General features: G+C 37.2%; 1 protein-coding gene across 1 annotated transcript in view; it reads left to right on the top strand.

Moving 5' to 3' along the window:
* The window catches only part of DNAH7 (dynein axonemal heavy chain 7), a 331737-nt gene that overhangs the window by 132983 nt on the left and 185270 nt on the right, over positions 1–13484 (top strand). Inside the window, exons 21-23 of the mRNA XM_004032984.5 lie at positions 1359–1557; positions 9589–9729; positions 12346–12558. Of these exons, the coding sequence (XP_004033032.4) occupies positions 1359–1557; positions 9589–9729; positions 12346–12558 (553 nt within the window). The remainder of the gene's footprint in view (positions 1–1358; positions 1558–9588; positions 9730–12345; positions 12559–13484) is intronic.

Below are 13484 nucleotides of genomic sequence, written 5' to 3'. Positions count from 1 at the left end.
GCTGGGATTACAGGCGTGAGCCACCATGCCTGGCCAGATTTCTTAACTTATCACATCTTACAGATTTTTCAGAACACAGCTCTTTCACAGCACATTCAGAATAAAAGCCACTGCCCTCATGATGGTTTGCAATGCCCCACACAGATTGTCCTTCCCCTGTTATCCTTCCTATTCATCTCCTACCAGTCTTCTTGCTCACTCTGCATGCAGCCCACCAGCCTTTTTGCAATTCCCCGGTAAAAGGGGCAGCCTTCTTTCTCAGTGTACTGTTCTTTTGCCTGGGATGCTCATTACCCAAATGTTCATCATACTTCTTACTTTACCTCCTATAAGTCTTTGCGGAAATCTGGTTAAACATCTGTCATTCAGGGAGGCCCTCCCTGACCACCATATTTAAAGAGGCAGCTCCCTCCATGCTCAACTTGCCCTCTTTCCTGGACTTATTTTCCTTGCCTCATTTTCCTTCTGCATAGTTGTTATCATCTGGCATACTCTATAATTTACTTATTTGTTAATGGCATGTCTTCCTCTAGCAGAATATAAGCTCCACCATGGTAGAGATTTTTTTATTGTTTTTTTCCCACTGCTGATTCCCCAATCTTTAGAAGAACATCTGATATAAACAGTGAATAGATACTTGTTAAACAAATTTGTTAATTTTGTAACTTGTGCCTTCAAAGTAGGGGATATGTAATCTAAACAAAAGGTAAATTTAGGCTCAGATTTCTATCTGAGTTTTTATACTTTGCTTCTTTTTGCCCATTTGAAAGATGAATGCAACGGGTTATTGGTAGTGTGCCAAAAATGAGTTGTGTCAGTCCCATCTGTATTACATTGAATAGACTAATAGCTGGATACTCTCAACGCAGTTGATTTAGTAAACTGTAAAGTACCAAAGTTACTAAACATAGTCCACAATTTTCAAGCAGTCTCTGAAGAACCCAGTTGAAATGGCTACTTTTGTGCATTTGAAGATTCTTCAGATTCATGTATTTATCTGTTAGTCAAGATTGGTTTTCTCCTTATGTTACCTTTAGCATCTTTTAATTCATTGTATTGAAGACAAAGCCTTGTGGTTGTCTCTGTAGCTCTTACTATAATTGTAATTTTACAGATGTTTCATGATTATTCAGTTAATACTGACATCTCAATGGACTATGTAATGCATGTAGGCAGAGCTTGTGTTTTTTGTTTGTTTGTTTGTTTTGGGGGTTTCTGGTTTTTGCGCAGCATTTCATTCCCAGCAGCACCTAGCATAGGTCTAACACTACACATTTATGAACTTTAAACGAAGAACTCTGGAGTGTAAGGAATTGTTTTAACTTGGTTAATTATCTTAAAAATGTTTTTCCTGACAGGGTGCAACCTCACTTGAAGAAATGTTTTGAAGGAATCGCAAAGGTAGAATTTACGGAAACTTTAGACATTACTCACATGAAGAGCAGCGAAGGAGAGGTTGTAGAACTCATAGAGATTATTTCAACAGCCAAAGCCAGAGGTCAAGTGGAGAAGTGGTTGGTTGAATTAGAGAGAGTTATGATTAACTCCATCCACAAGGTAGCCGATTATACTTATGATTTTTAGAAAAGGATGCTAGAATATGAATGTTATTAGAAATACACTATTGATAAATGTACTGTTATTTAAACAGAAATGGAGGCATGGAATTACCAATTCAAATGTGATAGATAACTTGAAGGCAAAGAGATGTTCTATGATAGTAATTTTGTAGTGACTCACTGGAAAAGTGGGACAAAATACCATCCATACTACAAAACACTTGGGTTTGAATAATGCATCTGCTCATTTCTTGTGGCCACATGCTAGTGCTTTCATCATTAATTAGATACACTTTGTTCTATGCAGTCTCTCTTTAGTCTTGCCTTGGAAGCACCTCTCTACATGATCACATCAATCTCCTCGACATGTATGAATCTTTTTGTTCGGTGTATATATGAAATGCATACAAAATGTTAGAAAATAATGTATGCTTCCTACAATTAATAACAACTTCATATTTTCCACATTTCATGAAACATACTGTGAGCTCAATCATTTGTGATTACTTTTGTTGGTAGAGAATTTCAAGGCACACCAATAAATAAAGACTGAGCACTCAGTTTTTTTTTTACTGTAGTGTGAGCTTAGCATTCAAGTTTTTAATCAAGAATAAAAATCATTATGGAGCAAAGGAGCGGAAGGGAGTATAACTAATTAATTTTAAATTTTTATTTTTTATTTTTTACTATACTTTAAGTTTTAGGGTACGTGTGCACAACGTGCAGGTTTGTTACATTTGTATACATGTGCCATGTTGGTGTGCTGCACCCATTAACTTGTCATTTAACATTAGGTATATCTCCTAATGCTATCCCTCCCCCCACCCCCCACCCTACAACAGGCCCTGGTGTGTGATGTTCCCCTTCCTGTGTCCATGTGTTCTCATTGTTCAATTCCCACCTATGAGTGAGAACATGCGGTGTTTGGTTTTTTGTCTTTGTGTTAGTTTGCTGAGAATGATGGTTTCCAGCTTTATCCATGTCCCTACAAAGGACATGAACTCATCCTTTTTTTATGGCTGCATAGTATTCCATTGTGTATATGTGCCACATTTTCTTTGTCCAGTCTATCACTGATGGACATTTGGGTTGGCTCCAAGTCTTTGCTATTGTGAATAGTGCTGCAGTAAACATACATGTGCATATGTCTTTATAGCAGCATGATTTATAATCCTTTAGGTATAGACCCAGTAATGGGATGGCTGGGTCAAATGGTATTTCTAGTTCTAGATCCCTGAGGAATCGCCACACTGACTTCCACAATGGTTGAACTAGTTTACAGTCCCACCAACAGTGTAAGTGTTCCTATTTCTCCACATCCTCTCCAGCACCTGTTGTTTCCTGACTTTTTAATGATTGCCATTCTAACTGGTGTGAGATGGTATCTCATTGTGGTTTTGATTTTCATTTCTCTGATGGCCAGTGATGATGAGCATTTTTTCATGTGTCTTTTGAAGAAGATGAATCTCTGAATAGACCAATAACAGGCTCTGAAATTGAGGCAATAATTAATAGCTTACCAACCAAAAAAAGTCCAGGACCAGATGGATTCACAGCTGAATTCTACCAGAGGTACAAGGAGGAGCTGGTACCATTCCTTCTGAAACTATTCCAATCAATAGAAAAAGAGGGAATCCTCCCTAACTCATTTTATGAGGCCAGCATCATCCTGCTACCAAAGCCTGGCAGAGACACAGCAAAAAAAGAGAATTTTAGACCAATATCCCTGATGAACATCGATGCAAAAATCCTCAATAAAATACTGGCAAACCGAATCCAGCAGCACATCAAAAAGCTTATCCACCACGATCAAGTGGACTTCATCCCTGGGATGCAAGGCTGTTTCGACACACACAAATAAATAAACGTAATCCAGCATATAAACAGAACCAACGACAAAAACCACATGATTATCTCAATAGATGCAGAAAAGGCCTTTGACAAAATTCAACAACCCTTCATGCTAAAAACTCTCAATGAAGTAGGTATTGATGGGATGTATATCAAAATAGTAAGAGCTCTCTATGACAAACCCACAGCCAGTGTCATACTGAATGGGCAAAAACTGGAAGCATTCCCTTTGAAAACTGGCACAAGACAGGGATGCCCTCTCTCACCACTCCTATTCAACATAGTGTTGGAAGTTCTGGCCAGGGCAATCAGGCAGAAGGACATAAAGGGTATTCAAGTAGGAAAAGAGGAAGTCAAATTGTCTCTGCTGCAGATGACATGATTGTATATCTAGAAAACCCCACCATCTCAGCCCAAAATCTCCTTAAGCTGATAAGCAACTTCAGAAAAGTCTCAGGATACAAAATCAATGTGCAAAAATCACAAGCATTCTTATACACCAACAACAGACAAACAGAGAGCCAAATCATGAGTGAATTCCCATTCACAATTGCTTCAAAGAGAATACAGTACCTAGGAATCCAACTTAGAAGGGATGTGAAGGACCTCTTCAAGGAGAACTACAAACCACTGCTCAATGAAATAAAAGAGGATACAAACAAATGGAAGAACATTCCATGCTCATGGGTAGGAAGAATCAATATCGTGAAAATGGCCATACTGCCCAAGGTAATTTATAGATTCAATGCCATCCCCATCAAGCTACCAATGACTTTCTTCACAGAATTGGAAAAAACTACTTTAAAGTTCATATGGAACCAAAAAAGAGCCCACATTGCCAAGACAATCCTAAGCAAAAAGAACAAAGCTGGAGGCATCACGCTACCTGACTTCAAACTATGCTACAAGGCTACAGTAACCAAAACAGCATGATACTAGTACCAAAACAGAGATATAGACCAATGGAACAGAACAGAGCCCTCAGAAATAATGCCACATATCTACAACTATCTGATCTTTGACAAACCTGAGAAAAACAAGCAATGGGGAAAGGATTCCCTATTTAGTAAATGGTGCTGGGAAAACTGGCTAGCCATATGTAGAAAGCTGAAACTGGATCCCTTCCTTACACCTTATACAAAAATTAATTCAAGATGGATTAAAGACTTAAATGTTAGACCTAAAACCATAAAAACCCTAGAGGAAAACCTAGGCAATACCATTCAGGACATAGGCATGGGCAAGGACTTCATGTCTAAAACGCCAAAAGCAATGGCCACAAAAGCCCAAATTGACAAATGGGATCTAATTAAACTAAAGAGCTTCTGCACAGCAAAAGAAACTACCATCAGAGTGAATAGGCAACCTACAGAATGGGAGAAAATTTTCGCAACCTGCTCATCTGACAAAGGGCTAATATCCAGAATCTACAATGAACTCAAACAAATTTACAAGAAAAAAACAACCCCATCAACAAGTGGGGAAGAATATGAACAGACACTTCTCAAAAGAAGACATTTATGCAGCTAAATTTTTATTTTTTTAAATATCAACTTTTAGATTCAGGGGTACATGTGCAGGTTTGTTACATAGATATATCGTGTGATTCTGAGGTTTGGGGAGTGATTGATCCCATCACCCAGGTACTGAGCGTAGTACCCAATGGTTAGTATATCAACCTTGACCCCTCTCTTCCTCCTCCTTGTAGTAGTCCCCAGTGTCTATTGTTGCCATTCCCATCTGTGACCATGAGTACCTAAGGTTTAGTTTCCACTTACTTGTAAGTGGGAACATGTGGTATTTGATTTTCCGTTCCTGTGTTAATTCGCTTAGGATGATGGTCTCCAGCTGCATCCATGTTGCTGCAAAGAACATGATTTCATTATTTTTGTGGCTGCATAGTATTATATGGTGTATATTTATCACATTTTCTTAATCCAGGCCACCATTGATGGCACCTAGATTGATTCCATGTCTTCGCTATTGTGAATACTGCTCCAGTGAACATATGAGTATATGTGTCTTTTTGGTAGAACAATTTATTTTCTTTTGGATATATACTCAGTAATGGGGTTGCTGGGTTTAACGGTAGTTCTGTTTTAAGTTCTTTGAGAGATCTCCAAACTGCTTTCCACAGCGGCTGAACTAACTTACAATCCCACCAATAGTGTATAAGCATTCCCTTTTCTCTGCAGCCTTATCAGCATTTTTTGTTTTTTGACTTTTTAGTAATAGCCGTTCTGAGTGGGGTGAGATGATATCTCATTTTGTTACTGATTTATATTTTCTGATGATTAGTGATGTGGAGCATTTTTCATATGTTTTTTGGCCACTAGTATGTCTTCTTTGGAGAAGTATCTATTCATGTCTGCTGCTCATTTTCTTTTCTTTTTTTGAGACGGTGTCTCGCTCTGTCACCAGGCTGGAGTGCAGTAGTGCAATCTCATCTCACTGCAACCCCCATCTCCTGGATTCAAGCAATTCTTCTGTCTCAGCTCCTGAGTGGCTGGTACTACAGGCGTGCGCCACCACACCCAGCTAATTTTTGTATTTTTAGTAGAGACGGGGTTTCATCGTGTTGACCAGGATGGTCTCAATCTCTTGACCTTGTGATCCACCTGCCTTGACCTCCCAAAGTGCTGGGATTACAGGCGTGAGCCACCGCACCTGGCCTGCTGCTCATTTTTTAATTGGGTTGTTTGTTTTTTGCTTGTTCAATTGTTTAAGTTCCTTATAGAATCTGGATATTAGACCTTGGTCAGACACATAGTTTGTGAATGTTTTCTCACAGTCTATAGGTTGTCTGTTTACTCTGTTGATAGTTTCTTTTGCTGTGCCAAAGCTCTTTAGTGTAATTAGTTTCCACTTGTCAACTTTTGTTTTTGTTGCAATTGCTCTTGAGAACTTAGTCATAAATACTTTCCCAAGACCAATGTCTAGAATGGTGTGTGTCCTAGGTTTTCTTCTAGGATTCTTATAGTTTGAAGTCTTACCTTTAAATATTAATCCATCTTGAGTTAATTTTTGTATATGATGAAAGCTGGGGGTAAAGTTTCATTCTTCTTCATATGGCTAGCCAGCTATTTAAGCACCATTTATTGAATAGGGAGTCCTTTCTCATTGCTTTTTTTTGTTGACTTTGTCAAAGAGCAGATGGGTATAGGTGTGCACCTTTATTTCTGGGCTCCCTATTTTGTTCCCTTACTCTGTGTGCCTATTTTTGTACACATACCATGCTGTGTTGGATATGATAGCCTTATAATATACTTTGAAGTTGGCTAATGTAATGCTTCTGGCTTTGTTCTTTTTGCTTAGAATTTCTTTGGCTATTCAGGCTCTTGTGGTTCCATGTGAATTTTAGAATGGTTTTTGCCAGTTCTGTGAAAAATGATGTTGGTAGCTTGATAGGAATAGTGTTGAATTTGTAGGTTGCTTTGGGCAGTATGACCATTTTAATGATACTGATTTTTCTAATCCATGAGCATGGAATATTTTTCTATTTGTTTGTGTCATCTGTGATTTCTTTCAGTAGTGTTTTGTAGTTCTACTTGTAGAGATCTTTTACCTCTTTGGTTAGATGAATTCCTAGGTATTTTGTTTTTGTCTGTGGCTATTGTGAATGGGATTGCATTCTTGATTTGGCTCTCAGCTTGAACATTATTGGGGTATAGAAATGTTACCGATTTTTGTACATTGATTTTATATCCTGAAACTTTACTGAAGTCATTTATCAGCTCCAGGAGTCTTTTGGTGGGGTCTTTGAGGTTTTCTAGGTGTAGAATCATATTGCCAGTGAAGAGGGATTGTTTGACTTCTTCTTTTCCTATTTGGATACCTTTTATTTCTTTCTCTTGCCTGATCGCTCTGTCTAGGACTTCCAGTTAATTTATATTTAAATTAATGTGTCAGACTCTCCCACAAATGTGTTGGAAAAATTCACTGGAATCTAGATGTTCAATGTTACCATTGTTTCTTTCTCTTCTTAATGTTTCTTTCTGTTAAATATGGCTTTAATGCTTGCCTACACAATATTTTCCAGAAAATTTAAAATCTTTTGGATAGGTCTGATTTTCTCCCTATTATGAATTATATTATAATGAATGTACTTATGCATATATCTGGTTTCTTTGAATTTTAATTTTTGTATGATAACGGCCCATGTCTGGGTTTACTGGGCCAAAGAAGATGAGTTTTCATAGGCCTTGATAAATATTGACAAATAGCATTACTGTTTTTGTAACCATTGGCAATATTAATGTATTCCACTTTGGCCACTCTTTAGCAGCATTAAATTGGCTTATATGATTTGCTAATTTATGTAGTATAGAGTAATAAGTCATTTTATGTATATCTGATAATATTTAAACTACTCTTTTAATTTTGATTGTCAAAGTACTTGGAGAAAATATTTTGGTTGCCATTTCAAAGCATTAAGATAGGGTGGCAAGAAGTTGTATAGGATATGCAGGCATGAAAAAGAATGGAATCATGTCCTTTGTAGCAACATAGATGGAGCTGGAGTCCATAATCCTAAACAAATTAACACAGGAACAGAAAACCAAATACCATGTGTTCTCACTTATAAGTGGGAGCTAAACACTGAGCACACGTGGACATAAACATGGCAACAATGGACACTGTAGACCTCTAGATGGGGAGAGAAGAAAGGGGAGCATGAGTTTAAAAACTAACTATTGGGCACTATGCCCACTACCTTGGTGCAATATGCCCATGTAACAAACCTGCACATATACCCCTTGTATCTAAAATAAAAGTTGAAAAATACAAAAAATAAAGTTTAAAAAAAGTGATGTAGAAAATAAGTATCTTTTAAAAATCTTCCTGTATAAGTTTGTGTTGACAAAATATCCAAGCAAGTGCAGTATACAGTTCTACAAATAGGAGATATGTGTGTTACTGTGTTGTGCTATGTGTATTTGCATGCTTGAAAGGCTACTACATATATATGTTATTCTATATATATCATATATAATATGGTAAACATAGATATAATAATAGACTTTACATATAATATTGTGGAACTTTATATAATCATATTTCTCCTCATCTAACTATATAGAAATCCCTTTTTGTGATCCAGATTTGAATGTCTTTCTCTTGTTTTCCCCACAGTGTCCTTCTAGAGCACATTTTTACTCCATCTTCTTGGCATTTCTCTGCTGCGCCTATTTATTTATTTATTTATTTATTTATTTATTTATTTATTTATTTATTTATTTGCTTCTCTCATCCCTCAGCTGTCCATTTTCACCTGTCCTTTCCATGGCTTCTTCTGCTCTTAAAAATGTCTTTAATATCAACACCCAGCATTCTGCCCTTTATCATTGTTCCATTCTATAAATATCCCAGCAAGACTAGAAATCCAGAGTGGTTTAACCATCCTGAGATATTTCTCAGAAAAATCTAAGAAATCTTTTCTGAAATTCAAACATTAAAGTACATACCACCTCACAGACATCACTGTTTTTGGTTGATGCATGTAACAGACTAGTGTGTTTCCCACCGATGGCTGGTAGAAAAAGTAGATGTATCAGTCCACCGAACATAGGTAGTGAAGTACAAAATTAGACTTCCTGACTTTACAGCCCTCAACTCTCCATGAATGAATCGTACATCTGTCTCTGTCATCATTGCTTTGGGCTTCAAACTACAGGATTGAGAGGGAGTGAGGCCTGGAAACACAGGAGTAACTTGACAAAGATTGTGTGATGCCCAAGTGTGCATATGTACAGGCATATGGCTGAGTGGAGATCTGATTAAATTAAAAGAAAATAATCTATAAATTTGACGGATCTCATTTTGGAATTATTTGAATTTGTATTTTGCAGTAAAATTGCTCATGCTTGTTCAATCCAAATGTATCTAGGATGTCTTTGGCTAAAATTATTCAAATGAATATTTGATACCATGTGGTTCACACAAATTGATAGTACATCAGGAAAATAAAATGTTATGTCATATGTTTGCCTTGCTTATAGGTATGTGATTAAACTTGAATATAATTAGTTGTAATCACACGGTTTAAGTGAGTCTTGCATAAATGTCTAAGAATGTTGTAAAAAATTGAGCAGTATGAATTAATCTAGTTTAGTTTAGCTCTCAATTGTATAACTTGTTCAGGAAATGGTTAATATTTAGCATATTCTTTTTTGATTAGGTAATTGGAGATGCAACTTTTGCCTATACAAAATATGAACGAATTAACTGGGTAAGGGATTGGCCTGGACAGACTGTTCTCTGTGTATCCCAAATCTTTTGGACGAAAGAAGTACAAACAGCTATTCCAATGGGGATAAAGGTAAGGTTTTATTAACCCTCGGGTTTTTTAAAGCATTTTTTCAATAGTATTATTGCCAGAATACACTTATTTTAAAAACTAAAATAAATACAGTTCACTTAAAAATCTACTTTATGCTGCAAGCCAAATTACAGATTTTTTAAATAAAAATTGCACATAACAAATATGTAGGAAAAATTTATACCAATAATTTCAAAATTTATGTTTAAATCATGTTTATTCACGGTATATAAAAGTCAATGATACTTGAACCTCAATCTTGTTATTATATACATTTTATGCCTTTAAAAATAGAGTGATAATAGGACTAAGAAACTCATAAAGATTAGCAGGAAATAAAGTAACAGTATTCTCTTTTATACCTTGAGTAAAACTACCCTATATAGATAAGGCTCCAGTTGACTTACTGTGACTGTTTTTATTTCTAATGTATTGATTGTGAATACATAATAATTATGAATATTTAAATGATGCTTAGTATTAAATATGTAAACATTCTAATATAATTGGGTATATTAATTTAATATTAATTAGATTGTAATTGTTAATGAAAAACTAAAATTACATTCATTGCAGCAGTTCTATCATTGAGATACGATTTTAAGTGAGTCAGCTTTCAGTTGACTGAGGGGTCAACTGGAAACTAGCAAATATAGATCTGTAGTTTAAAATCATAATTGTTAAATATGTTTTTGACATGGAATTTGAAATGTCTTTAAGATATTGTTGAACAGGGGTTTGAAAATGATGCATGTTCTCTGTAGACAGACAGATTCCAAAGAGTAAGGGACTGAGTGACACATGTTTAATTCACTCCAACTTACCAACAGGTCACTTACTTCTCCTCTACAAGAAGGAATAGGGTGTAAAACAGGAAGTCAAGGGTTTTCAGGAAAAGGTCTTTCTTCATGAAAAGCAGGGCACTGGGGCATAAGAGTATCCCTAATAGCAGTAAGCCCCTGAGTTTACTTTTGGGCCCTTGGGTGTTTCTCCCCATGTGTATTTTTCCTTTTTCCTCAGTGAGTCCAGAGAATTCATTTTGTCTTTCTACTTTTAAGCTACCACTCACCAACCACCACACTCAGAGGGATTTCTCCAAGGTGGGCTGCCAGGGGACGTGCAGCCTCCTGGGATCTCCCTGCTTGTGGTTGAACATGGGTGGGACAGAAGTTTATTTTTTGCTACTGAAGAAGAAAATTAATAGCAAATTAACCGTGTAAATAATAGAAATGAAATAGTGTTTAGGCACCAAACCTTTGAAAACTGGTCTTTCTTAAAAAATAAAAAATAAAAAAACATGAAGTATTTCAGGAAACAAGAAAAGTGCCCCTTGGAGAAACAACTTGCAGTCCTCATCTCTGTCTTTTAAACTTTTTCTCATTCTTGGCAACCCTCACTTTTAGTTTCATTGCTGCCACTTAGCAATGGCTGTAACAGAGTGAAATAAACTCCGTGGTGTACAGTTTTATTAAATGTTTTTAAAGTAGAAAAAGCAGCCACTGGAGCATATTGATATGTCTCTTAAGCACAGTGTTTTTTGTTGACTATAATTTTATTTTTGTCTTTTTTAACTTACTCATTAGATTTACCTACCAGAAAAGAGAAGCAAGCCTGGTCTTCAGAACTGGCATTAGCTTATTATAAACTAACATGTTCAATGTTTTGTTTATTAGCATCTTTATATTTCAAGAAGCACAAACCCCTTTCAGAAAGCTTATGTGAGAGTACTAGAGGGACTCATAGGATCTAAACAGGAACAGTCAGAATCAGGACCTCAGGGCTGCGTGGTGCTGTGGCCTCTCTCTTGCTCTCTCTCTTTTTTTTTTTTTGTGATGGAGTCTCGCTCTGTCACCCAGGCTGGAGTGCAGTGGCGTGATCTTGGCTCACTGCAACCTCCACCTCCCAGGTTCAAGCTATTCTGCTGCCTCAGCCTCCCAAGTAGCTGGGATTACAGGCACATGCCACCACACCCAGCTAACTTTTTATATTTTTGGTAGAGACGGGGTTTCACCATGTTGGTCAGGCTGGTCTCAAAACTCCTGACCTCAAGTGATCAGCCCGCCTTGGCCTCCCAAAGTGCTGGGATTATAGGCCTCCACGCCCAGCCCTGGGCTGTCTTTTGTTGTTGCTTTCTATCTCTATTGGCTCTGGTAGGCTTTATTCTGTAGAGCAGAAGACAGCTTGTAGTTACTTTAAGTTGGCATATCCACAGCCTCCCAAGCCTAGTGAAGAGCACTTTTTCTCTCAATCTATATAGCAGTCCCCAGGAAGAACTATGATTGGCTCTGGTTTAGTCACACATCCCCTCCTTCATATTGCCATGGAGAGTGGGCAATATGATTGACAGCTCCAACAAAACCACAGAGAATAGAGAAGAAATAGAAAAGGAAAGGATAATGAGTAGACACAAATTACATATATCCATTATACGTGGCCTGATTGGTCTTGTTTACCTAGTATCTTTGTAGTCAGAAAAACAAATTATTTTTAAATTGTGTTACATGGAAAGTTGTGATCAAAATGCAGAGAATAATCTATATATACTAGTTCAGAATGTTTTGTTCAAAATAATTTTGATCACATTGGGAAATCATATCTTATTTTCTTTTCTTTCAGGCTCTTGAGCAATACTTGAAAACATGTAACAGACAAATTGATGATATTGTCACTTTGGTGCGTGGCAAATTGTCCATGCAGAATCGCGTAACTCTGGGAGCACTTGTGGTACTGGATGTCCATGCTAGAGATGTCCTCTCATCACTTGTAAAAAAAAATATTAGCGATGACTCTGACTTTGAATGGTTAAGTCAGCTTAGGTACTACTGGCAAGTAAGTGGTATCACTGAATGTTATATTACACAGCAATTTCAGCTCGTAGTTTTAAATTTGTGCTTGCTTGCTCACATGGGAAATAGTAGCAGTAATCTGAGATCTTTTGCTGATGGCAGACTATACCCAAGTAAGCATTTCTTTATATTGAAGATTAAGCTGCTGATAACTATGTCATCTGTATTGATATCTGTATCCTTATCTATATACAAATGTATAGTTATATATAAACATATATCCATATATAGATACACGAAAATCATGAGTAATTATCAAAAATTAGTCATTTTAAATGAGTTGCTAGGCTTGCTGAATCTGCAAAATGTTGGGACTAGTCAGTTTAAAATTGTGTTTTTAGGTTCTTGATGCATCTAAAGGATGTATGAATCAAACTCTTTCAGTCTGATTTAGTCATTAAAGTTTCCTCTCATTGCTGGGCATGGTGACTCACGCCTGTAATCCTGGCACTTTGGGAGGCCAAGGCAGGCAGATCACTTGAGGTCAGGAGTTCAAGACCAGCCTGGCCAACATGGTGAAACCCCATCTCTACTAAAAATACAAAAATTAGCTGGGCACATGGTGGGGCATGCTTGTAGCCCCAGCTACTTGAGGACTGAGGTGGGAGAATTGCTTGAACCCCAGGAGGCAGAGGTTGCAGTGAGCCGAGATTGCACCACTGCACTCCAGCCTGGGTGACAGAGTGAGACCCTGTCTCAGGGGAAAAAAAAAAAAAATTCCTCTAATTGATCAATTGAAGAAGCCAGAAACATGGTTTTTACCAGGGCATCCAGGTGGATGGTGATGGTAGTCATGATGGGGAATGCAAACAGGGCAGGAACAGTTAGTAAAGTGGACAAGATAGGGCCTATTGGGTGTGGGCATAGACAGGTGCATAGTTTTCATCATATAGGCTTTTGTGGAAGTCT

This window comes from Gorilla gorilla, chromosome 11 (genome assembly GCF_029281585.2).
Source record: "Gorilla gorilla gorilla isolate KB3781 chromosome 11, NHGRI_mGorGor1-v2.1_pri, whole genome shotgun sequence".
NCBI lineage: Eukaryota > Metazoa > Chordata > Mammalia > Primates > Hominidae > Gorilla > Gorilla gorilla.
This window is presented reverse-complemented; position numbering and strand designations above follow the sequence as displayed.